We start from the raw sequence: 23,584 nt of genomic DNA, 5'->3' as shown, positions 1-23,584 counted from the left end.
CCCGTTACCGGCCGATTAACAAGCCTGTGTCTCATGAAGGCAACTTTCCGTTCTTCCCGGGCTGTTACCCGGACCTGAGTGAACGAGAACTCGCTAGGACTTTGAATCATGATGCGGTAAGTGAGCCAGCTCAAATGCCGTATTGTGTGCGCATCTGATGACGGAACTCCAGATTCCCCCGCCTTACTTTGAAGAGGATGTTGTCATGGCCAATGCGGATCCCTATGCTTGTGCTTTTGCCACGTAGTTGATCATGCGACCGGTCACCTGGCTTTGGGCTTCGAGACTCGGCAACATAAAGGGGTTCACTGGATGGTGAAAAGACGAGCCGGCCGCCCACGGCGTGTCCGGTGTAGATGTTGCGCGGAAGTAGGGCCGGGATGATGCGGGCGGTTGTTGCGATGAAAGGCGTGACTTGGGGACACTGGGATGACTCGACGGCATGGTGCAGGAGCGGGCTGTGCGCGAGCGCGTTCCATGCGGCCTCGGACTGAGCCTCTTCTCTGCAGCTGGCCGCGGAAGCTAGGATCCGATGCAGCTGACGAAACTCGTCGATCGCGAGCTCGTCTGAAAGACAGTACTTGTCTTTGTTCACCTGGTGCTGGTGAAAGCTGTGCATGGGGTTGCCCCCCTCTCTGGCTGCAGCATTCGCAATAATGGCGGGGACGACCTTAACCCCAGCCGCGACCTTATCGAGATCTGCCAACAGCGCGTCGACGCTTGCGTGGCGTGGCGCGCTGTGCTTGTAGAAGTCGCGCACCTCGATGTTGACGGAGCGCAGGTCGGCCGTGCTCTTAGCAGGACTCCTTGACCGTTTGCTTGGTCTTGATGCCGACGAGGAGCTCGGTGTGGCAGCCCCAGCCCCAGCAGCAGGATAATCCGTTTGCTGCAGACTGAGGGCCGTCGCCCATAACGATGGGGGTAGCTGTGTCGGAGCTGGAACTGGGGCTGGGGCTGCGGATGATACTTTGCCACGAGGTGTTGGCTCCTCCTCATCCTCGCCACTGCCGAGTGATTCGACTGCAGATCTCTTGCGCTTCGTCCCCCGCCATTGAAGAGGTCGGACTCGGTAATGTGCTCTTCACATCGACCTTCGCGTCCACTCGTAGTGTTCCGTTGCCTTTGCGTCGCTTCGTGCTTCGGGTGTCGCTGTTGGTACTGTCGTCGCAGGAGTCCAGGCTGTCGCTACTTTCTCTCGGTCTTGTTCTTGTGGTCTCGGAGATCCAGGCCGCGATTGCGAATCCCGACATGACGAAGATTGAAGGTTTGTGGTTGCGATTGTGATGTAATATCGTACTCGTGTGTGAGCAGCTGTGGAAATTGGAGTCGTTGAAATGGTTGCCGCGCGTACACCTGTTTTGCAACGGTTTTTTTTTCAGCACGCTACCCCAATCAATAAATAGCTTCGTTGGATCTTCCTAGGGCCCGCGCTCCTCGCCCCCTCCCCATTCCTCTAATCACGACTCGTTCAAACCCCGACACGCCCCCATGAGCTCATGCAGCTCCGCCATGCTCGCGCGCCCGACGTTACCAAAGTATGCAAGCTCCGTGAACCGCGGCTCGCTCCAGACCCGCGGGTCGAGCAGGCACGCCGCGAGCCAGGCCAGGCCGACGGCGTGGCGGTGGAGGCCACGCAAGGGGGGCGGCGCCTGCTTGGTGGTGGTGGTGGTGGTGGCAATGCTTGGTGTTGCAGTGGCACCGAGCAGCCCGTGTGATGATAATGGCGGCCATGTTTTTGGCGTTGGCATGCCCGCTCCGCATGCGGGCTGTACGGGCGACTCGATGGCGTCCCAAAGCCGGCGCCATCGGGATATCGCCATGCGCAGGGAGGGTGCTGTTTGCGGCAAGGTTGAGCTGAGGCGGGCAGAGAGTATGACGGATTTTATGGCTGGCAACAAGAGTCAGAGATTGGCTTGCTCGTATCTCATTCTGGCTTCAAGCACAGGGGAGGCCACAGAGTTTGGAAAGAGTATCAACGCACCGATAATTATGATGATGAGGTCGATCCGACTTATCTGGAGCCTGAACTCCCCGGATATTGATCCCCGCCCTGTCTCGTCGCTCATGAGCAGTTCCACGGCGTGTCCGATCGAATTTGGAGATGCTGCTACCGGGGTTGTTGCTGTGCTGTCATCTCTATGTTCTCTCGATGGTCTCCATTCTTGCTCATGGGCCAGTACCAGCAAGCGTCTCAATTCAGCAGCGTCTAGAGCCTGCCATAGTTCCAGTGCACACGGCAAATCTGCCTGCAGCTCCGAGACGCCCAGGGTTGGCTGAGCATTGAGACAACCGGCCCGGAGCCACGCGTTCATGGCTGTCCAGTTGGCAACCCTGACGGATGGTTGCGACATTAGCGTTTGTACTGAAAGACAGCATGCAGCGGAGCTCGGAAATCATTGGGAAAGTTTGTCTCGTGCAGAGCAGGTGGAAACGAGGTCACACACCGTATACAAGACTCTTCGTGAATGAACGTCTGCCAATCCATCTCTGGGCTCAGAGCCTCGGATCGACGTGTCTTGGTCAGCCCAAACAAACGCAACGCCGCGGTCAGCTGCTGTAGTCTCTCCAACGGAACTCCGGAGCCGAGGTAGCCCGCATCAGTATCATTGACCGTCGCCATGGCGCTGTTGATAATGAGCGCCGCGGCGATGATGTCGACGGTGTCCCTCAAGATGGGCCGCTGCTGCTGCTGCCGCGACAAAGACGACGACAACGTGGCCGCCACGCCGCTGGAGACAAACTCGTGCATGAGCGCTTGCATCCGGCAGAAGATGAAGTCGGCGGACAGCCCCATTAGCCTACGGGCGGCGAGGACGTAGTCGTGCGGCGCGCAGCGGAGGGACCCGCTCATCATGGCGGCGAGAACGAGCTCCGGGCGCGAGTGCTCGAGGCTGAAGCTTGCCTCGTGCGTGACGGGGAAGTCGGGCACGGTGGCGCGGAAGTAGGCCGCCGTGAGGATGCGGGAATGGTTGGGCTGGAGGAGGGTGTCGGCCATTGCCTCGTTGAAGGCTGGCATCGAGGGGGGTTGGCCTGAAGATATCACGTGGGACGTGTCGCGGAGTCCGGATTTGATTTCCGCGAGGTTATGGTCGAGGGCTGGAGTGCTGCTGTCGAGCTCGGGAATGGACACGGCCATGTCAAACAAGTCCTCATTTCCCATGGAGTCGAAGAAGAAATGGTCGTTAAGGAAGCCGGAGACATACGAATGAGGCGTATTGCCAAACTCTGGCTCTGGCTCGGGGTCCTTCTCGTCGTTGAAGACGGCCATCAAAGTGTCTGCCGAGGGGTGAGTCATGTCGAGGAGGAATGTGATGGACACATTGTTGTCTGTTGCCAAGCTAATATCGCAGCCTGGCAGTGAAGGGCCCGGTGATGATACTGTTGATGCTGTCAGCATGTCCTCAACCGGGACGCGGTCGTAGATGCACTCGACGTGCCGGTCCCTGCAGCGTCGGCAGGGGTGACCGAGGTCGCATGCCAGCTTGCACTGGAAGCACGAGGCGCATGCACGCGGCTTCTGGCCTCTTTTTGCGAGAGGAATGACATAGTCCTTGGTATCTCCTGGGCGGTGGTGGCAGGTGGCGGCATGTTTACGACAGACATCACTAAGGGTACGTCGGGTGAGTTGAGTCCAAGCGTCACTGGTATATGGAAACAAGACGAAATAAAGAAATGATACGTACCGCCTGGCGAAAGTCTTGGGGCAGTAAGGGCAGGAGAACCGGCTGGAGACATGGTCTAAACAAGACGAGGCGTGGTTAATAATTGCTCCGTCGTCAAGTGGTGAGAGGTTAGTGGGAGACTGACGGGTGACCTCGTGCCGGCGCAGGTGGGTGCTCCGCTGGTACATCTTGCCACAGACATGGCACTCTAGGGACATTGCGGCAGGCGGCAGTCGACGGTACGGGATCGGATAGGCCGCGGCTGTCAATCTGGTGGGTTTGAGAGGTCAGACTGGCAGAGACGGATGGTGGGTTTTCAGGGTGCAGGTGGGTTTTGTCCGACGACGGTCGGCACCACAAGAACCACATGGGCAACGCTTCCGTCGCCGCTGCGGCGTCTGATTGGTCGGCCCCTAGAGATGTACTATCCTATATGGCCGGTGTCATCTGGACCTTGTGCAAAAGTAGTGGTCGCCTCAATACCTGATCTAGGTCTATTTCGTGCTCCTCCCCTTCTTCCATCTCTTTCCTGTCACTTTCCCCTCCATCCCCATCAAGAGTTTCTTGTTCCACCGTGAGCCAGGCAAAGCACAAGCCAAGACAAGATGATGAAACCAAAGAATTGCAGATTGCCAGGTGAGATCCCACGTCCGAGCCACCTCAAAAATGGCAGCCAGAAACCTCCAGTTCATTATGCTGACTGTGAACTTGAAGCAATCCCTGGCCTCCGCTTCTGTCACCTGGACAGCCCCCCCACGATAAGTCGGCATTCAGCGTTGGCACTGCACCAGCACGCAAGGTCTTTCTCGCAGACACGACGGTCCTACAAGCCACAAGCAACACATCAAACGCCTCCCGAACATGGTACCCGAGCCTTGGCCAAGCGACGAGAAGTCCCGCTGGGCGTGCAAGACAACTCGGCGGCAGAATATGTTCTGTGCGATTAACCCTCTCCCTCAGTGAAAAAAAAGAAAAAAAACACCGCCTCAGGAGCTGACTTCACAACCCGCAGCACCACGATGGACAAGCTAGCAGGCTGGGCCCGCTCGGGCTCCCTCTGGCCGCTCACCTTCGCGCTCGCCTGCTGCGGCATCGAGATGATGCACGCGAGCATGCCGCGCTACGACAACGACCGGCTGGGCATCATCTTCCGCGCCTCGCCGCGCCAGTCCGACGTCATGATCGTAGCGGGCACCGTGACCAACAAGATGGCGCCCGCCCTGCGCCAGCTCTACGACCAGATGCCAAAGCCCAGGTGGGTCATCTCGATGGGCAGCTGCGCCAACGGAGGCGGCTACTACCACTACAGCTACAGCGTCGTCCGCGGCGTCGACCGGCTCGTCCCCGTAGACGTCTACGTCCCGGGCTGCCTGCCGACTGCCGAGGCGCTGCTGCAGGGGATACACTTGCTGCAGAGGAAGATAAGGGGAGAGAGGAAGTCGAGGATGTGGTATCGCAAGTAGGTCCCGGGGACCAGGTGAGTTTGGCCCGATGGGTCTGGGGTGGACGGAGGCATCGGAGAGCTGGGTTGCGATGCGTCAAGTCTTCTTCAGACTACATCTACCACATTGCTAGAGGCGTGGGCAATTTGTCCATATTTAATTTCAACGTGGGCCGTGGTTTTGTGGAGGCAAGGTATGAGTAGGAATATTTGACCACTGCTCGACGCCGAAGCTAAGTGATAAACAAGTAAGGCAGCCAACTGCATCTCACTAAACCAAAATTCAACTGAGCATAGAAGCAACAAGTCTTCCCGCGACGCCCTTGCCACCATCGCCAGAATGCCGCAAGTCACCTTCTGCTCGGATAAATGGACGTTCCTCTGCCTGTGTCCCATGCTGAACTCGTCGTTCTCCTCCAAACTGAATGAGATCATCGCCCCTGCCTCGACCCCATGATCGCAGGTGACACCACTCTCCACTCGAGTAACTTGATGGACAAAGCTTCCCGTTCCAGTCGAACCAACAGACAACCCGGCATCACCCAAGCATATCGTCCAGGCTTTCGACCTTGTACAGCTGGTACGAAAGTTCTGCCTGCGGATAGACGCTGGAATCCGACCCGGAAAGAATGCACACAAGTCAGCATGGCCGCACTTTACCCGGCTCTTCACCCGTGAGGATATCTACCTCACCCGCCGCAGGCAGTCCATCCTTATGCGCCCTGAGAGCCCGAAACAGAGTGAGCACAACATGTCAACGGAAAAACGGAAACCTACGCAATCAGCGCCTCCACCGCGCTCCGCGCGACGTCCCTACCGACGCACGTCGTCTCGACCCGGACCCCGCTCTCCGAGTGGCGCACAAAGTTGGGCTTGAGCCCCCTGGGGCGGTACTTTTGGTGCGCCCCGTCGCTGTAGTACGTGGCGGCCTCGGTGTAGTCGCCGCCGGCCGAGCGGCCCGCGCCGACGGCGAAGATGGCCCTCTCGCACACCTTGACCTGCGAAGACGGCGCAAAGAAGACGAGCCGGTAGACCGTCGGCGGGGTGTATTCTGGTGGTGCTGACCATGACGTGGGGTCAGGGGCGTTTGGTGGAGGGCCGGAGCCGGAGCCGGAGCAACAGGGCTGCTCGTCATGGGAGTTGTGCTGCATGATCTGAAGCAGGGCGTAATGTCGTTTGTGAGTCTTTGTGTTTCTGGCTGTGATCTACAGGTCCGGCAGGATATCTCCTGTGCGTGCTCCGTGGCTGTGCTTTTGGGCTGTGCTTTTGGGCTGTGCTCGAAGCTTGTAATCCGTCTGCACAATCATCATATAGCGGGGTACCCCGCAGGACCTACTCGTGCCACGCCCCACTTATAAGGAACGACTTTGGTCGCACCTCATACAGAGGTGCTCGACACCCAAATGCGCAGACCACCAAAATGCGCCATTTTTCGACCATCGCGACAACTTTCTACAATGGCACGGCCCCCCAATAAGCTGAAGACGCCTGAACGCGTCCAGGCGTTACAGCAAGCAATAGCATACATGAGGAACAACCCTCGAGCTCATATTACCAAAGTTGCACGAGAATTTGGTGTTCAAAGAGATGCTCTACGAAGACGCGTCAATAACGAAGTGAACGACAATCGACGGCATGCATCCAACAAACGTCTCTGCGAAGCAGAGGAGGTCGCTTTAGAGCGCTACATCGACCGTCTCGATAATTGCAACTTATCGGCACGAGTCCGCTTCGTTACTGATGCTGCAAACACCATTATCGCTGCGAGGTCGTCGCGTTCTCAACCCCCCCCAACCAGTCGGTCAGAATTGGGCTACCCGATTTCTCGACCGCCATAACATCTCGAGGCGACGTCAAAAGACCCTCGATGCGAACCGAGCCTCTGCAGAGAACGTCGATAAGGTTGTAGAGTACTTCAATAAACTCAAGCAGGTCCTCGACGCAGAGGGGTTCCAGCCTGAAGATATCTGGAATATGGACGAGACCGGCTTCCGCATCGGCATCGGGAAAGATCAACTGGTTGTTACAAAGAAGGCTCAATCCGACGATTGCCTCATCGGCGTACCAGAGAACAGAGAGTCAGCTACAGCAATTGAGGCTGTCTCTGCAGCAGGAGCCTACATCCCGACGTTCCTCATCATGACCGGGATCACCCATATGGCACTCTGGTACCTCACTCCGGAGCTCCACGAGGATACCTCTATTACGTTGATGGAGACGGGCTACACGAACGACAAGATCTCTCTTGCCTGGATAAAGCACTTCGAACACCATACAAGGAAACGTTCTCTAGGCCATAAACGACTGCTTATCGTTGACGGCCACGGATCGCACCATACTATAGAGTTCATCAAGTTCTGCGACGCCCATAACATCGTGCCCTTTGGCATGCCCCCCAATTTGATACATCTTCTGCAGCCTCTCGACGTTGCTGTATTCCAGCCTCTCAAGCACTTCCAGGGCGTCGCAATTGATGACCTCGTCCGGGATGGAATCGACCGCATCACGAAGCTTGAATTCCTTGCATACATAGAACACATCCGGCGACAGGCCTTCAAAGAAACGACAATCCAATCTGCCTTCCGGAAAGCAGGTATCTGGCCATTTAACCCACAGCCAATCATTGAGGCCCTCGTTAAGAGGCTCCCTCGAGAGGTCACGCCGCCAGCACAGGATGAGTCCAATAGCTCGACACCAGTGTGGCACACGCCTATAACCATTCGACACTTCCACAAGGTTACAGAACGACTCATTGATGACTTGAATGCAAGCGACGAAGAGCTGCCGTCAGAATGGTACAAAGATTTCGACCGGCTTGTCAAAGGTGCAATTTCCAATGCAGCTGAGTTACTTCAGTTGAAAACAGACCTCTCTAGGACGCGCATGGCAGAGCGCCGCAGACTTCAACAACGTGCCGCTAAGAACACTCCGCTACAATCAGGGGGTATTCTAACAGTCGCCGAAGGTCGCCGAATGGTTGTTAAGCGTCAGGAAGACGAGGTTGCGAAGGCACGTCGAATTCTAGCTCGGGAGGCCGAAAAGGAGGTTCGCAAGTGGAAGAACTTTTGCGACGCAGCATGCCGCACAGCACGTAAATGGAGGGCAGACCCTGAAAAGGAGAACATGGGGAGGTATCTCGTATGGGAGACAGGCAAACCAATGCGTGAATTACTTCGATTCTAGCACAATTGACAGAGTTATCGTGAAATCGTCAAAATGGCGCATTTTGGTGGTCTGCGCATTTGGGTGTCGAGCACCTCTGTATGAGGTGCGACCAAAGTCGTTCCTTATAAGTGGGGCGTGGCACGAGTAGAAGGCCGAATCACTTATCGCTCGTGGCAAAAGTGCAATTATATCTGCCCAGGCGGAACTCTGAGCGACAGGGTGCACAATTGGTGTCCGCCGCGGCCGCGCATGTCGGACAAGACCGAGGACCGCACGCTCTAGGCGTCCACAACACTCCTAGTAGTGAAGTGGTTTGTTCGCACAGCAGGGACAGGGTCTTACTCGCAGAACACTGTGCCCTGCTCGACCAGTGGGCCGGAGGGCGTCGGTGTCGACGAGGTAGTCGAAGCGGTTGCCGTGGATAAGTCGGAGGCTGTCGGCGAAGCGGACGAAGATGAATCCATCATAGTTAGCGAAGATTAAGTCGAAATAGTAGAAACTGCCAACTGCGAATTAGAAGATGGGGAGGCAAATGTCGAGGTTGCCGGCGCACCAGACGAGGTTGTCGGGTACCCGAATTAGTAATTATAGACCTTAATACGCTCAGGGCCGCCGTACTGCTAGCTAGCGTTACTCGCGCACTTAGCCGAGCACTCGCACCTAGGTTGGGTGAGACTATCGGTCCTAGTATTATTACCCTAATAGTAGAAGGTCGAATGCTTGAGGCCAAAGTACTAATATCCGTGATAGAACGAGATGTAATTTAAGACGTTCATCGAGTTAGATATGGTCGAAATACCGTCGAGCATATAACCGCCTAGGGTACTGTCTACGAAGCAGCCCACAACCGTAGGACCACTGGTCGGGTCGTTATCTATGAGAGTCCGAACTCGTGCTAGGGGAGTCCGCGCCGAAGAAGCTCGGTTGGTGTTCAGAACACTGCAAGACCGAGCTTCGAATGGAGGTCCAGGGCCTAGTAGATATTCCCCACGATTATTCGGACCTCGGTTGTCGGTCCGTCGGTCGTGATGGGTCGGAGAGGCTTGCGATTCATTCACAATACGGCCCGTTTCCTAGAGGTTACAGTAGTGCTGATGTCGATCCCAACCAGCCCTGCGAGCGCATCTCGATCATCCAACTCCGCCCCCGTCGATCGTTCGACCCCCTGCCAGCCCGTGAGCCCTGGGTCGGGTCCGCACCGAGCCTATACCGCTCTGATGCTAAAGCTCATCATTGTTTCGTGCCGCGTCCGGACCAGACACGCCGGATGCCAAGTCTATCTTCCGCAGTGGAGTGGACGTTGCGGGATGTTGTAAGTGATGAGATGGGCCTGGCCCGCCCCCTGTGTCCCCATTTCATACATGACGCGGGTTTGGCTTCGCGTGCCTGTCATTGGCCTGTTCGGCTTACCTCTTTTCTAATTATCAGGCTCGGCGTGAAAGCTGACCACGACATGGGCGACCTATATTCGCTTGTCTTCGCCGTATTTCTCTTTTAGGTTAATGCTTCGTCACTGGTTTTGCCTGTTGTTGAAGGTGATGAAGGGGTGCTCCGTATAGCCACTGCATGTGCAGCAATGTTGCAAGCAGTAATCGGCTATCCGGGCATGCCATCTCACTTCTGTCTATCATTGAAGTAGGTACACTGGCTAGCGGCAGCGAGGCGCATGGCTGGAAGTCAGTTGGGTTACCAAGGATGTGTGAAATTTGTGTGGTGCGACATTCTAAATGCCTCGATACATCCATATGATTCGTTGTTTAAATGTACAATAATTGTTCCAGTTTCAAACGTCACGACAATTTCAGGCAGACAAATACTCAATAGGCTGTAGAAGAAAAGAAAAAAGTTAATTTACAGCAACCATTCTTGCACACTTCTGGACTCGGCGGCCCCGCAAACAAAGCATCCGTCAAACCCTCCGTTTTTGAATCTCCATCTGGCGAGGGACAAGAATCTCTTGCTTGCAAGTCCTACAGTAGACTGCGCCTTTGTTTGGAGGTGCACAAACACAGGCAAGATGAGAACCAAACAAGCAGCATCGGAGTGAATCAATCATACTCGACACCAATAAGGCGATGCTCTAGATGCATGGGCGAGCTACATTCAAGCCAAGGGCTGATGCACGGTCGAGGTGTTGAGAGTGGTGCCTGTCTTCCAACTTCGGACTTGTCGCCTATTCTCCCTCCATCAGCTAATGCATTGCACCAAAGCTAATGGCTGGCTGCCCTTGTGAGTTGCGCTAAAAATGGCATTGCTGCATGCGACATGGCGCATTGTGCATACAAACAGCCACAAGGGTGTATTGAGCGTGCATGTAGTGATTTATGCATAGTTGTGCAGGATGCATACGAGCACAAAAATCGTGTAACACGATGAGCCTCGGTGATCGTGGAAGGGCAACACCAAGAAGTACCAAAGCTTGGTAGTGCGACAAGGGCCCGAGTACTTGACGAGACTGCTTCACGGTACTGTGGCTGTTGCCCACAGGGCTCGTGGTTGAGCTGTGGTTGGGCACCCGCTAGTCACTTTCCGGCTAGAAACAAAATAACAAACCAGGAAGTGGGACTCACCAGTTGTCGTGCGAACCAGAAGCCAAGGACAACAGTAGAGCTCAGCGAGACTGTGGTTGCGTCGTGACTATCTCGTGCCAGGCTCAAACAATCCGGAGAAGCCGATAGATGGGAGTGAGGTGTGACAGTGTCGATGCTTCACCTGTGTTTGACCTTGCCCAAGCATGGCTGCCTGAATCCAGGAGATGAATGCGCACTCCCGATTGACATCAGTCCACCATTAAGTGGTGGCCTCCGAACTGCACACTCTCCCTGAAGCGCTTGCTTGCGAGCAACGGTTGCAGATAAGATAGTGCCCGCAATCCTCGCTCTGAGCTCGGCCGGCAACTGGACTCACAGTATTCCCAATTCTGGAGGACGAAGCCACACGAGGATTCAGGCCTGCCCATTCAGAAATTCTGACTGACGGTGTTGGGTAGATATGCCAATCCTGTGCCCAGAGTTGAGAAGATCGCGCACTCAGCAGCTACTCGTGTTCGTACAGCAGATGGATGGTGCCATTTTACCGATTCAGTCTTCGGATGATTAGACCCATCATCATCTTCCGAATGCAAACGATAGTCGCCAATCGCATGTACGCGAGCGAATGACAGCACAGCAACACTTTTCACCTCATCAATACTGTACCAGAAATTCACTGGTCGCCAATACAGGCCCAGCTCAATTCGTGGCCAGCACGCGCCACCACGGATCTGAATACGGCCATCGTCGGCAGGGGGAACGAAATCACTGATTCAATGGCCAGTATAAGCGAGCAGCTCGCTACGGTAGGCACCCAAGTCCAGCAGCTTAAAACGGCTTGAAGGTGGAAACGCAGGAAGCACCGGAAAGGGCGGCCGACGACAAACGAACGCAATTAACGCATGTGAAGTTTGGCGATAACAACTCTGGTTCCAGCTCGGTGTCATTAGCGGGTCTATCTCTGGGTTCAAGTTCGGAGGCTGCGGCGCATAGTCTTAAACAGGATGATATCTTAGACATATACGTCTTCTCAATAACCTTATGCGCTTTCATCGATGAATGCAGCGCAGATGGATCGTATCACCGGTGGTTCTATTCAACTAGTCGCCGGGTGGTCCTGGTCATCGTCCCCAACATCTAGCTAGTAATTCGAAAATAGACTCGTCGTAATGATCACACTACGGTCGATGTGACGTCCTGATCCATCATGGAGCTCGATCTCTGTGAGTTATCGACGATTGCTTCTGGCAGTCGCTAGCTATATCGTAAACCTAAGATTAAGCGGCTCGTGAGATTCGTAGACGGAAAGATCGAGCTCCGTTTCGAGTGGGACTTTTCGACCTGCGGTGCGGTAGTCAACTAGTACCAAGTTTCGAGAGTACGGCTCTGTACGCCTTTGTATCTCTAGGATGAAAGTGCGTTCTACTGAGCGAGATCGTTGTCGCTTAGTAGGACCTCTAAGAAGGACCGGAAAGTGACGTCGTTAGCTTTATGTTTATAACGGGTAAGTGAATATTGTTTAAAAGTTGGCCTAAACATACGAGCTTAGACTGAATCTAATAAATATAGTGGTGTAGCACGTGGCTTACATATATCTGATGAAGTATAATGAAGTTGGAACCGCTGATTTGGTAATGTTTGATCTAACCCAGAGAGGATTTACGTAGCGAACGTAGTCCGAAGCATACTTCCGATCTCGAGCTAGACTTGTGTATATGATAGGGGCGACCAGAACTGTCTGCCGTCTTGTAGGTGTCTTTCGAGCTTCAGCTAGTATGATATAGCCTCTGCTTTTATCGAGGGGGTCTGTCCAGACCTTCGCCGTTGCTCGCAAACCTCGTGGCGTCATCCGGCATTCGATATCCACGATAGGTGCAGCAGGCTGGAACTTGCGAGACCGACAATATTAAACAAGTTGTTGGTAACTACGGAAGTGTGTAATAGATAGTGCAAGTCCGTTTGGTGCGAAGTTTAGGTCTCCTACCTCGTAACTCTAAACCAGTATTGAGGCATCTTCGTTGCATTTGAGGATCTCCTCCTATAAACGTGCGAATACGCGTTGACCCTCTCTATAAAGCATTGCTATGTTAACGTCGAAAATGCCGAGTAGTACGTACGCTCGATCTTCCAGTCGCTCGGTGTCTCTGTTGGACGCCCACGACATGCGCCTGCCAATTCTTGGAACGCGCAGTGACTCGCCTCCGATTCGGGTACTGCTGATATATTGCGAGTCGATGCCTGTGATCCTGGAGATTAAGGAACGAAGCTCTTCAGAATCGCCAATCCGAGCCCACTTTCGATCGTAAAAGACAAGAGCTTTGGGAGCCAGAAGCTCCTGGAGAGTCTAGCCTCGAGTGAACTATTTAGAGCTCTTGCCTACTTCTTTGTGAAGTATGGATTAGTTCTGTCCGGAAGCAACACTATCTACTGGAGTATATGTAGTAGAAGCTTTAGATAGATCGACATCGTCAAGGTAAGCGAAGTACACCTCCGATTTTGCGTACCATTGCTGTGGAGTTGATAGCCTCCTGTAGCTCGGCACTACTAGACTTGTTAATACAACAGGTATCAACCCATATATACTGATAGGTAGCCCTCCGTGCCTCATCACGACTACTCATGATCTTACGGTAGCTTTGTGCTCTGGGCTCGATTGCAGTATGGCCGAGGTCGTGGTACGAAAGCTCGAGCTCACGCCAGCGATGTGACAGGATCGCATATGGTGGCACTCTATGGCCATGAAATTCCTCAAATCGAAGATCGTCCGTCCTGAGAAGTCTCATAATATCGTCTTCGTGGTTCGTCTCGGTAAAACACTCAAAGTTGAGTACGAGCTTGGTGTTGTGTCATAGTGATGGAGGTCTTTTCGGCATGCTAAACCCCGCACTAAGAGGTTGCCCTACACATCCACAAATCCCCGCGCTTCGGCAAATGTCCGCGATGAGGAGAATGGACCCCAACCAATCAGCAGCGGGGAGTTTCGAACTGACACGGCCAGGAAAGGCTAAAGAGCTGCAATACTCAAGATTCTGCCCATGATATTTCCCCCTTTCCTTTCCCGCTCTAGGCTCCACAAACAGTTACAGTTCTCACCACGATGAGCTGTCGCATACTAACTCCATCCTCGGCTGCCGTGCCAGTTGTATCCTGACATTGACACCCTGCCGAGTCGAGCTGCTGGAGATGGGTTTTCACCGTAGCGAGCTGATGGTCTGTGCTAGTCATTGAACCAGTGATCTTCTTCTCCTTGTCGGCGATCGCCGCCTCCAACTCCGCAGTGACATGCTGGCTGCGAATCGAGCTATGCCTGACCTGGTGATTAGAAGACTTCTAGTGTCAGCGGGAAACTGACCGCAGATTTTAGCGTTCCTACTCGTGCCACGCCCCACTTATAAGGAACGCCTTTGGGCGCACCTCATACAGAGGTGCTGGACACTAAAATGCGCAGGACACCAAAATGCGCGTTTTTTGACCATCGCAACAACTTTCTATAATGGCACTGCCCCCTAATAAGCTGAAGACGCCTGAACGCGTCCAGGCATTCCAGAAAGCAGTAGCTGTGACAACCCGACCAACAGGTCGCAAGATCGGGCCAAGGACAAGGGCAGGTCATGCACGCGGGGCAACACACCCCTGGTTACATAAGCACTCTCATTATGTCAGCACGAGCAAGGGTGGATATGTTGGATCGCAACATATCCCGACAGATCCAAGGATATGCTGGATCGCAACATATCCAGGCATATCCACGGAAGCACGATGAAGGACAAAGGATATAAGGAAGCGATGGATCTCCTAGACAGACAGTCATTACCTTTGTACTTCAGCGATCAATCTAAGTATCATTCTCACACATCACTTGAACCAGGCACTCAATTGACGAGAGTGGTATCTCTTCCAAGAGACACGGCAACACCCAGAGAGAACGACATTCGACAGGAAGTGATATTGCGACGGCTCTACCTACCCGCAGGACAGCAACCCACCGAAGCCCGACCAGACGGTTGACCCCGGAGGTCGGATCGTGACAAAGACGTCACACGTGTTACTAAGTACGAGTTTAACGCCCTCTCTATCTATGTAAGAAGCTAATAGTTAACTAGGCGACTTTCTGGATGCATCAGCTGGGCATCTAACTTGCTCTAATGGAGCCTGGATTGGTGCTCGTGCTCCTAATATAAAGGCTTGCACAAACACGACTATGAGCTTTAATCATAGGCGGAGTCTGTTTGGGAAACTAAACACACTATAAGCTTATGCTATGGAATTACTGATATACTCCACTTATTGAGAGCTTCTTCATTATATAATTCGCGATCTTAGAACAGTAGACCAATGATACTATATCTGACGCCAAACTGGGACGGTGGTATGAGATGGAGAAGGGAAAGGGGGCTTGCGCTATCAGTAATTTTCCCATTTAACAACGATAGTATTTTCGCAATAACTAGAATATTATAACTCTTCCCATACGAGGTATTGCCATTCAACCTCTTGTAGTAATCCTACCGATACTACTCGCTGACAAAACGGGCACATTACTCCGATATATCTCATAGACTCCTGGATGCAGGACTTGCAGAAGACATGACCTTCATTCGTTAGTCCAAGGTAGTAAGTAAATAAAGAGGGATTAAACTTACCGCAGGCCTGTATAGCGATTGTGATGGGGCCGGGCTGGATCGGCCAGGCTGACAAAGGCAGGGCCCACAATACTCTGGTTCATGTACTTAGACTGCGTTTTCTCTTTTTCCATAGACACCTTCCCCCAGACATCACCCACACACAGTCATAATCCAAGCTGTCATTTTTCCACTTTGCGACAAGGAGATCCTCTTCTCAGAGCCATGATCAGCATGTTCCGCACTAGGTAGCAAGACTGCAGGACCCGAGGGCGCCTGCAGTGCTCCTTACTTCAGTCACTCTGCCGTGGAACGACACCACCGCAACCTGGGCACTTTTGGTGGTTTAGTTTGGTTTTGGGGTTATTTCCTCCCATGATCAGATCATTCCTCACCTGCCCCAGCTTACGATCGGGATTTTGATAATATCTGAGCAAATAGCGCAATCAGACTCCCAGCCATAGAGCTGTATGCATGGTAATCTCACGCGAATCGCGCATAACAAGCAAAGTGCCTGGTTTCTATTAGATGGGTTGGAATCCTTCTTGCAGGCTACATACCGGTTTGTTTCCTAGGATAGCGTAGAGAGTATCACCACTCACGAGCTCGGATGTACATCTTGAACATAAGTTTCGCTGCGCCTCGCGGAAATCTGGCTTGTCTGTCTGGGCCATAGTCTTCTTCATCATTTGCTTTAATTTACGTGGGAAAGCTTTGTGGTGTAGGTCATGTACTTCTGATTAACTTATTTACACTAGGTGCCTACAGTCGAATTCGAAATTGGTGTCCGCTTTTGCTAGACGCAACTCTCTTTGCGCAGACCTCCTTGTCTTGGTGGTGCCATGTGAGTGGAGCCACAAACAAAGCTGCCTGCAGATAGGTGGGGCCGTCACGACAGCCACTTTAGGCTGCAGATCAGATTGTTCCAATTTTCATCCACAGGATCATACACTACTGTACTAGAGATAAGTAAGATAACGCTCTTTACTAGTCCCAAAACTGCATCTCTGGTTTTGGCTCCACTGAAGGTTTCTCTACATGTTTCAGTGCCTCATTGTTTTTGGCGCTGTTGATGTCTTCCTAGAGCCTATTTGCTTGCTATAGGTAACGAAGACACGTCATCGTAAACGCGCAGGCATTCAACACAGCCCCTGCTAACTTTTATGCTCCCCTATACATTTCCCTGGGGTCGACAGTTTCTGTCGAGGACGCCTGTACTTGTTGTGGGAAGAACAAGCTCCAAGGACTGAAAACAGCGTTATCCTCGACTAAATGAGCTCCAGATTTATTAAGCAAGAGTCGCTGAGCTTCTGCGTTTCGGAGTCGCTCCCCGAATATAGTGTTCTGCTTAGATAGGGACGGTTCTATAGCACTGCCTTGGACAGGTCTCGCGATAGCAAGCTGTGGATCGAATAAAAGATCGCATTGGGCGTCGCTAATAGTGCGAAACAACTTGAACCTGTCCACGTTGGTACATAAATCCATTTGATTTAGTTCTTAGTATTACTATCTCCCAGCACAAGGAGAGCTGAGCAATATATAGTGTCGATGTTAGTTCAAGCCCCTTCTCATCCATAAATTGCTCTACGTAAAGGGCTATTGGGGTAGGCTCTGATTTACTAGTAAGGAGCCGCGCATATGTAGCTGCTGGTCTAACCCACAGTCAGAGTCGTAGATCCTTAGTCCTCACGCATATCCTAACAATGATTGAACCTAAAGTGGCAATCTTTGTTGCTACGGCGGTACTATCTAGTGCTTTACTCGCTGCATGTGAGCCCTTGGCTCCGTGCATCAATCTGATCCAGTATCAGATGGGCCTTTGCTGCTTTCCAGATCTGCCCTGTCCGTTTCAGAGCAGCGGCGGAACGACCAGCGTAGAGCAGACACAAATACCACACTCAACCTGCGTTGACACCTCGCCATATACCACATCGCCTATCGCGGATCCTTCCGAGGGGCATAGCAATCTAGGAAACAGCTCTACCACACCTGCTATCTCGCACGGAAGTAATGAAGTTACTTCTAGCACGGAATTTCCATCAGAGACCGCTCCCGGGAGCTCTGATGAATCAGGACCAATTGTCAAGACTTCCACTAGTAGTTCGCGGTCTCCAATTTCATCCACGAGTGCTTCGGAGCCTTTAGAACAGTCTACAGGTAGCGCAGGCGCTTCGAACGTCTGCAGCCTACATATCAATCAGTCTCTAGGAACCCTGCACCAAGCTCATGTTAAGATTGAGTATCAGCTTTGGAGAATGGGCAAGCCGTTGTCAAATGGCGAGTTTACCGGGCCATGGGGTACAGATCACACATTTGCTACTTCTGATACTAAACTCATGGAACCGCTGAGTATAGGTCTGTCCCAGATAGTATTACCTGGGACGCCAGAGCCAGAGTGTGACCTCCCTGGGGGCTATCACGCACCTATCAGGAAACGTTGCAAGCAGATGTGGGTCAATTATCTACTCGAGTTTCGTTACGGGGATATTGTCTGGGATAGTCGACACAATCAGGATCTCCTCACAATACCGCACTGTCAAGTGGGCGGTTGGGATCTTCGTTTTACGTATAGGCGACAGCTGGACTGCGCCTTTGCATGCTGAGGGAAGCTTACTGCTTTAACACGCAGCTGCAACGACGCCGTGGAAGTACGCGGTTCGCAACAGAGCTAAGAGCTGCGAAATCCATGTAGTAAAATAGCCTAGCTAGTATGATCCCTATGAATGTACCCTATGCCTATCACTACGAATGCTATCCCTATCAGAGTACCCTATGCTCTGATTCGTCCTTGCTCCAGGCTATATTTGGCTACTCTCTAATTTTTGGATACATGGCGTGTACTTTCAAGCGAGCTAAGCAGATCTGGCTTAAATGCGACTTAGTACGGTGAGTACCGGCGCTGATTTTGGCGACGGAGTTACTTATAACGTGGACGTCTCGCGAAAGGCTGTTATATGAGCTCCTCATTCACAGGTCGCTTATCTCAGTCTTCTATAGATCCCCCCAAACAATCACCTATCCACTTCTAGGATGGCTACCAGGGCGAGTAACGTGGATAGAAAGGAATGGCGGATTAAATGCCGTGAGGTCCTGGCAGATCATATCCGTATGTAAGGTTGCGCAGCCTCCCAGCCCCTGCTAATAGCATATAGGCCAACAAGTGGGTTGCCATATTACTCCTTCAGATGTCAGACTAGTGACTTCTGAGAACGATCCATATCGCTGGAGCTATGTCACGGAGGTAGCGCATTTATTTACGAAGAATCTAAGCGATCACTCCATCAGCGCTTATAAGCAGCTCTGTTCAGGTGTCGGTGAGACTTTCGAAGCTATAACGGCCGGCCCCTTCGTCTTAAGCAAGGTATGGTAGATCAGCTGGTTGTTTCATCATAGCTCTCATAGCTAACTAGCTAAGTCCACTCTAAATCAACCAAGTTTTACGCTACATATCAGCAATCTCAAGAGTGAGATTGAAAGACTCCAAGGCGAAGCAGCTGATCTACAAGTGCGCCTTTGCCAAGAAACGGAGCTGAAACTCTCCGCCGAAAACCGCTTGATGGAATTGGAACAGCTCGTTCTACATCTTGAGCAACAAGAGAATCAAGCAAGTGAGAAAGCCGACAAATTTGAGAACCTTGCTAGTACTTGTCTCTCTTATATAGACCAGATTTCGCCAGACTTGCAGAGACTCATGGAGCTCAGCAGGGACGTCAAGAGTGGAATCGACTCCCCCTTAGACCGTTAGCATTCTACCTAGCTTAGTTAATATAGCACACGGTGATCCGACTTACTATGAGGATAGCAGTGGCTCCTTGGAGCAAAGCATAGCCATACTGAACATGCCCCTGGCCTAACGATGCCCGAAGGACGACTGGGAGTTCACTAGCCCCTGGTGGCGCTGGGAACCATATTAGCGCAGGCCTGAGATTGGCTCTTTGCTGAAGTCTTAAGCATCATCTAGAATGCGGTTGCGGTTGCATCAAAGACGTTAAGGACATTGTTATCGTTCTTATGCTCATTTATGGGTATCTTCATCATAGTCCATAGGCGAGCAGGTACTCCCGAGTAGGTCTGGCGCAAGCTTCGGGTGGTTCAGTGGGTGGTTCAGTGGGTGGTTTAGTGGGCGCTTCAGTGGGTGGCTCCGGGTAGTTTAGTGAGTAGTCTAGTAGGCGGTTCAGCGGTCGAGCAGCTGCTTCAGTAGATGCTCAATAGCCTAGCGGCTTCAGGGGCAGGTGAGCCCGCTAATAATCCTCGAGCCACCCACTATGCGCAACGTGAAGCGCGCCCCTTCAGTGCTCCTGCTTCGCATTCTCCATCAGTAGCTTGTAAGATTCGTCTACTTAATGCTGTTGGAATGCCTCGAGCCGTGCATGCAGGTCGCTCGCCTTAACAGGAAAGCCTTTGCTAGACATGGTCGTTAGGCAAGAGTGAGCTCGTGATTCCTTCAGATTAAGCGCCAAGCCTGAATGTCGAGTGGGTGATGGTCGAGCATACATGGGAGTGCAATGAGTGCTAAACGTGAGGGACTACCACTTGTTTTCGACAAGGCGCAGCTAGACGACACCGCACCCAGCCATGCCGTTGTCCAGCCACAACATGCACCACGGCACCGCGCCACCTCCCGAGTCAGCGCGCTTCCGTGTCAGCAGAGGCTACCTCGAGCTACTCCGGACACCAACCTGGAGCGCATCCACGGCTCCGAACACCGTGCTGTTTGCATTATTTATGCGCGCTTATGTGGGCGGTCCCTTTCATACAACTACTTGCACGTGCTTCACATTGATCCTTCAGCACTCCTCGGCAGTCCCCGCAGAGCGGAAAGGTGAACGGCAGTACGTAGCAAAACCGTCGACAACCCAGCGGTACACCTTGATTAAGCATCCCCATGCGGGCTCTGAAGCGGTGCAGCGCTTCTGCGCCAGCTCAGCTACTACATCGAGCCGAGGAGGACTGTCATTGACTATGCTCAAGTCACTAGCACTCAAGCACCTCCTGGCGCTGCATCGAGAGCGGCATTGTACCATCTCCGACTGCAGTCGATAATGGCTCATGACCACTTGCTCGCGCAGGAGCCATTTTCTGCTCACGCCACTTTCGTCCCGGCTGCACTACAGTATGGGGCAGCAAAATCCTAGCGCGATCGTAGCTTGAGCAAGCTCTGGGCCTACAATTCCGCTTGCGTGGATGCATGCGAGACACCTCCCAAGGCTGACCCTTTAGCTTCATCGTTGGCGTTGTCTTTTTTTTCCAAGCCCATTCTTTGGATCACGGCCCCGATCGCCACCCTGTCTTCAGGGCTTCCAGTCATCGGCGGCGCCCTCTGCTTGTTGTGGTGTAGTTGTTTACTCAAGTCCCTGAGTCGAGAACATTGTGATTGTTCCTCTTCAGAATCAAATCGGGTTGTTTCATCCGCTGCATCTGTCCTATAATGCAAGCTTGAACTACTGAGATTGACTCCCCATGAATTAAAGAGCACGAGCGTGGTGAACTGTTCTAGGAGGCGTCGTGCCAACCAATGATTCTGTGAAGTCTCAGTACGAACTGCGCGTGCTTATTGGTCCCTCGACATAAGATTCGGGTTGCAATATTTGTGTCGTTGTCCGCGCCGAGCGAACCTGAGGCTGAGAAGCGCCAAATTTGGCTCACTGTCTGTAGCGGCCATGAGTTAGGCTTTCACAAGTGGAGACTGCATGGTAAGCCCCTCAAGGCACTTTCGCCAGATTTGGCGAAACGCAGAGATGCATTTCCAAAGTACCTTGTGCCGCTCAAACAACGCTGACTAATGTGACATCGTCCTGGGCTCGTCCCTAGAGTGTCCTGAGCAATCCCTGGTCACCCTGAGTCTTACCTGAGCAGATCCTGAGCAGCCTAAGCCGTCCCTGAGTAACCCCTGAGCAGCCTAAGCCGTCCCTGAGCAGTCCCTGAGCAATATGAGGTGTGCCTGAGCAGCGGCTCATCAGTCGTTGGAAGTTTTGAGCACCATGTGAGAAGCCCGAGGACCCTAAGCCGTGGCAAGCTCTACCGAGCAACTTGCATGAGGCTAGACGGTATACTGAAAACCCCTGTCGGCCGGGTGTTCCACCAGGTAAATAAGCCGGGAAGTTGAAACTACAAGATCCTCTAACGTCATGGATAACGAACATGAATTAGTACAGAGTAACGTGATGTTGTCGTGTATTCTACAAGTGGTGGTCAGAAGTCAGAACACCATAGCAGTCGTAACATAAGCAGACCTCGAGGCCGGTTATGGGCAGTCGGTTTCCCGGTACTTACATGCACCATCTTGTATATACCTGAATCGAGTGCGGAACAGTGTGATTATAAAAGAACAAGTTAAAGCAGAGATTCATCCTAGAGCCTCTCTGTGTTCGCGGAAGAACCTAGGAACAAACTAAGCAAGGACCTCCATGGGCCAGCCACGATCGCGGCTATCTTCCTCCAGCGTCTTCTCCTCCCTTATTGCTTCACAACCAAGCTAGGTATCTTACCTTGGTAGACGCTCCAGTCGATTCGGCCCGCTCTCTCCCAAGTTACTTGATCATCCCCCCACTTGACACGGTACTCTTTGACACGCTTACTGGAAACCCTGACCTCGAGGAGTTCAATTCCGCGCCCATAACCCTTGAAGACCTTGTCGAAGTCATCTGTGAGTTTTTCATGGATCTTATCTCTTGTCGTCCAACTCGGCTTGCCCTCCATCCACTTGACGAGGAACTGATTCCTGCCGTATTTCTCGAGTATGCAGTCAACTGGATATTCTTGGTCATCTTCTTCGTCATCAGCTTCTAAGGTGTTGTCAATTAGTGCATACGATCGAGATGCCAGAGCTGTAGTGAAGGACTTACCCGTATTAATGGCTAACTGCTTCTTCTTAGCTTTTCCGACCTTCTTGGCTTTTTTGACCTTCTTAGCTTTTTCGACCGTCTTAGAGGAGCGCCGACGCTTCTTGGAAGGATGTTTGGTCGGCTCCCCACCAGCGTCCCGAGAAAAGCACAGCTTGAGTGTACCGTCGCCGGTAGATTGTAGGTGGGCATTTGGAAGATCCCAGTCCCCGGGACGGACATGGCCATCTGTGTTGTGATCCCATGCAAATTGTATCTGAAAGTGCGTTTCGGAGCCGAGTGTAGTACGACTCAACAACCCATGATGTAGTTCCCATTGTTCATATGTCCCTGTGCTCGTATCCTGAGGTGGAAGGTCCGCTAAAACAGAGCTTGACTTGGAGACTGCCATCTGCTCGGCACTGATCTGCTGCTGATGACCATGCTCTGGTGATGTCGATCTTTGCGTAAGCGGCCAAGCTGACTCCGGACGGCCCTGCGGACACGCGACTGCGCTATGCGATCGGGTTGCAGTGGTGTCTCGGTAGTTGCTGAAGTCCCCCTGAGAACTGTCGTCGGAGATCTGTTCACCAACAGTAAGGCCGAGCTCGTGGTCTTCTTCGTCAAACACCAGCACTGGCTCTTGGTCGATATTGATCGCGGATGGAGTTGCGAGTAATCTGTTACTTGTCGTCTGGCGTATGGCTATAGACGGGAAGCATCCTAGGCTGAGCTCGGGACTATCTCTCCTGTGGCTATCGTGCTCCTCTATGTGGACTAGAGGTGCTTTAGTTCACTAAATACTTGAAATTCGTGGGCAGGAATCGTTTTAGGATGAGCATACCAGACAACTGGCGTGCATTCGCAGATAGACCCTGGCTATCCGCAAGGATAGGATCTATATTTATTTGATCAATGTCATTAGCGCCCTGCTGCGTTTCAGCTACATTCTGGGTCGGAAGGCTCTCGAAACCCAGCCGAGGAGACTTGGGAAATGCTGAACGAGTCGTGCGTTAGGTTAGTTACTGTTTCTGCGACTCGCACGAATGATATACTGTGGTAAGGTGCTGTAGGAGCTGAACGTACGTTGTAGGCTACATTCGACCGCTGATCTACTTGAGCCAAATAATGAACATTCGGCTTTGCCATTTCTTGGCTGTTGATCTTCCCAGCTGCTCCTAGGGTGGTCCGGCTGTCGACTACCAACTGGGTTCGAGACATTGGAAAGTCGCTGGCTGGATTCACTAGCAGCAGCAGCAGCAGCAGCAGCGGGAGGAGGAGGAGGAGGAGGAGGAGGAGAGGGATAAGTCCAAGAGGCAGGCGCTTTCCGTTTCATTCGCTG

At 52.6% G+C, this 23,584-nt stretch overlaps 7 protein-coding genes across 7 annotated transcripts; 2 read left to right on the top strand and 5 right to left on the bottom strand.

Moving 5' to 3' along the window:
• B0I36DRAFT_80472 (uncharacterized protein) lies at positions 1-767 on the bottom strand. The gene has a single exon (XM_046163382.1). It carries the CDS (start codon positions 617-619, stop codon positions 131-133), a length of 489 nt encoding a protein of 162 aa, XP_046003743.1. The 5' UTR covers positions 620-767; the 3' UTR covers positions 1-130.
• Positions 768-2,852: 2,085 nt separating this feature from the next.
• On the top strand, positions 2,853-5,125 carry B0I36DRAFT_426199 (uncharacterized protein; the record flags this gene model as incomplete). Its single annotated transcript, XM_046162382.1, has 4 exons — positions 2,853-2,875; positions 4,252-4,298; positions 4,437-4,599; positions 4,675-5,125. The coding sequence occupies 4 exons, from the start codon at positions 2,853-2,855 to the stop codon at positions 5,123-5,125; spliced, it is 684 nt and encodes a 227-aa protein (XP_046003742.1).
• A 107-nt stretch (positions 5,126-5,232) lies between these two features.
• Positions 5,233-6,367, bottom strand: B0I36DRAFT_343104 (uncharacterized protein). The gene is made up of 2 exons (XM_046156132.1): positions 5,881-6,367; positions 5,233-5,711 (listed from the first exon to the last, which is right to left on the bottom strand). Exons 1-2 carry the CDS (start codon positions 6,252-6,254, stop codon positions 5,642-5,644), a joined length of 444 nt encoding a protein of 147 aa, XP_046003741.1. The 5' UTR covers positions 6,255-6,367; the 3' UTR covers positions 5,233-5,641.
• Positions 6,368-6,435: 68 nt separating this feature from the next.
• On the top strand, positions 6,436-7,438 carry B0I36DRAFT_343103 (uncharacterized protein). The gene has a single exon (XM_046156131.1). The coding sequence runs from the start codon at positions 6,507-6,509 to the stop codon at positions 6,939-6,941; it is 435 nt and encodes a 144-aa protein (XP_046003740.1). The 5' UTR covers positions 6,436-6,506; the 3' UTR covers positions 6,942-7,438.
• Positions 7,439-11,724: 4,286 nt separating this feature from the next.
• B0I36DRAFT_343101 (uncharacterized protein) lies at positions 11,725-12,693 on the bottom strand. The gene is made up of 2 exons (XM_046156130.1): positions 12,389-12,693; positions 11,725-12,256 (listed from the first exon to the last, which is right to left on the bottom strand). The coding sequence occupies exons 1-2, from the start codon at positions 12,646-12,648 to the stop codon at positions 12,058-12,060; spliced, it is 459 nt and encodes a 152-aa protein (XP_046003739.1). The 5' UTR covers positions 12,649-12,693; the 3' UTR covers positions 11,725-12,057.
• A 99-nt stretch (positions 12,694-12,792) lies between these two features.
• On the bottom strand, positions 12,793-13,582 carry B0I36DRAFT_378688 (uncharacterized protein; the record flags this gene model as incomplete). The annotated part of the gene is given in 4 exon segments (XM_046160723.1): positions 12,793-12,837; positions 12,856-13,143; positions 13,228-13,287; positions 13,304-13,582. 4 exon segments carry the CDS (start codon positions 13,580-13,582, stop codon positions 12,793-12,795), a joined length of 672 nt encoding a protein of 223 aa, XP_046003738.1.
• Positions 13,583-21,804: 8,222 nt separating this feature from the next.
• On the bottom strand, positions 21,805-23,584 carry B0I36DRAFT_343084 (uncharacterized protein). The gene is made up of 4 exons (XM_046156129.1): positions 23,329-23,584; positions 23,087-23,239; positions 22,267-23,019; positions 21,805-22,206 (listed from the first exon to the last, which is right to left on the bottom strand). The coding sequence occupies exons 1-4, from the start codon at positions 23,576-23,578 to the stop codon at positions 21,878-21,880; spliced, it is 1,485 nt and encodes a 494-aa protein (XP_046003737.1). The 5' UTR covers positions 23,579-23,584; the 3' UTR covers positions 21,805-21,877.

Source organism: Microdochium trichocladiopsis (assembly GCF_020744255.1).
Source record: "Microdochium trichocladiopsis strain MPI-CAGE-CH-0230 chromosome Unknown B0I36scaffold_21, whole genome shotgun sequence".
Lineage (NCBI taxonomy): Eukaryota > Fungi > Ascomycota > Sordariomycetes > Xylariales > Microdochiaceae > Microdochium > Microdochium trichocladiopsis.
The sequence above is the reverse complement of the archived record's forward strand: the minus strand, read 5'-3'. Positions and strand labels throughout refer to the sequence as shown.

Bases quoted from the DNA above. Each gene is read 5' to 3' on its own strand.
- B0I36DRAFT_343103 (XM_046156131.1), top strand. From the start codon at position 6,507: ATGCGCAGACCACCAAAATGCGCCATTTTTCGACCATCGCGACAACTT.
- B0I36DRAFT_343101 (XM_046156130.1), bottom strand. From the start codon at position 12,648: ATGACGCCACGAGGTTTGCGAGCAACGGCGAAGGTCTGGACAGACCCC. The intron at 12,257-12,388 runs GTAAGCCACGTG...GGTCCTTCTTAG, and splicing joins TTATACTTCATCAGATATAT to AGGTCCTACTAAGCGACAAC.
- B0I36DRAFT_80472 (XM_046163382.1), bottom strand. From the start codon at position 619: ATGCACAGCTTTCACCAGCACCAGGTGAACAAAGACAAGTACTGTCTT.
- B0I36DRAFT_343084 (XM_046156129.1), bottom strand. From the start codon at position 23,578: ATGAAACGGAAAGCGCCTGCCTCTTGGACTTATCCCTCTCCTCCTCCT. The intron at 23,240-23,328 runs GTACGTTCAGCT...CGACTCGTTCAG, and splicing joins GGTCGAATGTAGCCTACAAC to CATTTCCCAAGTCTCCTCGG. The intron at 23,020-23,086 runs GTATGCTCATCC...AAGCACCTCTAG, and splicing joins GAATGCACGCCAGTTGTCTG to TCCACATAGAGGAGCACGAT.
- B0I36DRAFT_343104 (XM_046156132.1), bottom strand. From the start codon at position 6,254: ATGCAGCACAACTCCCATGACGAGCAGCCCTGTTGCTCCGGCTCCGGC. The intron at 5,712-5,880 runs GTAGGTTTCCGT...GTCGGATTCCAG, and splicing joins GCGGTGGAGGCGCTGATTGC to CGTCTATCCGCAGGCAGAAC.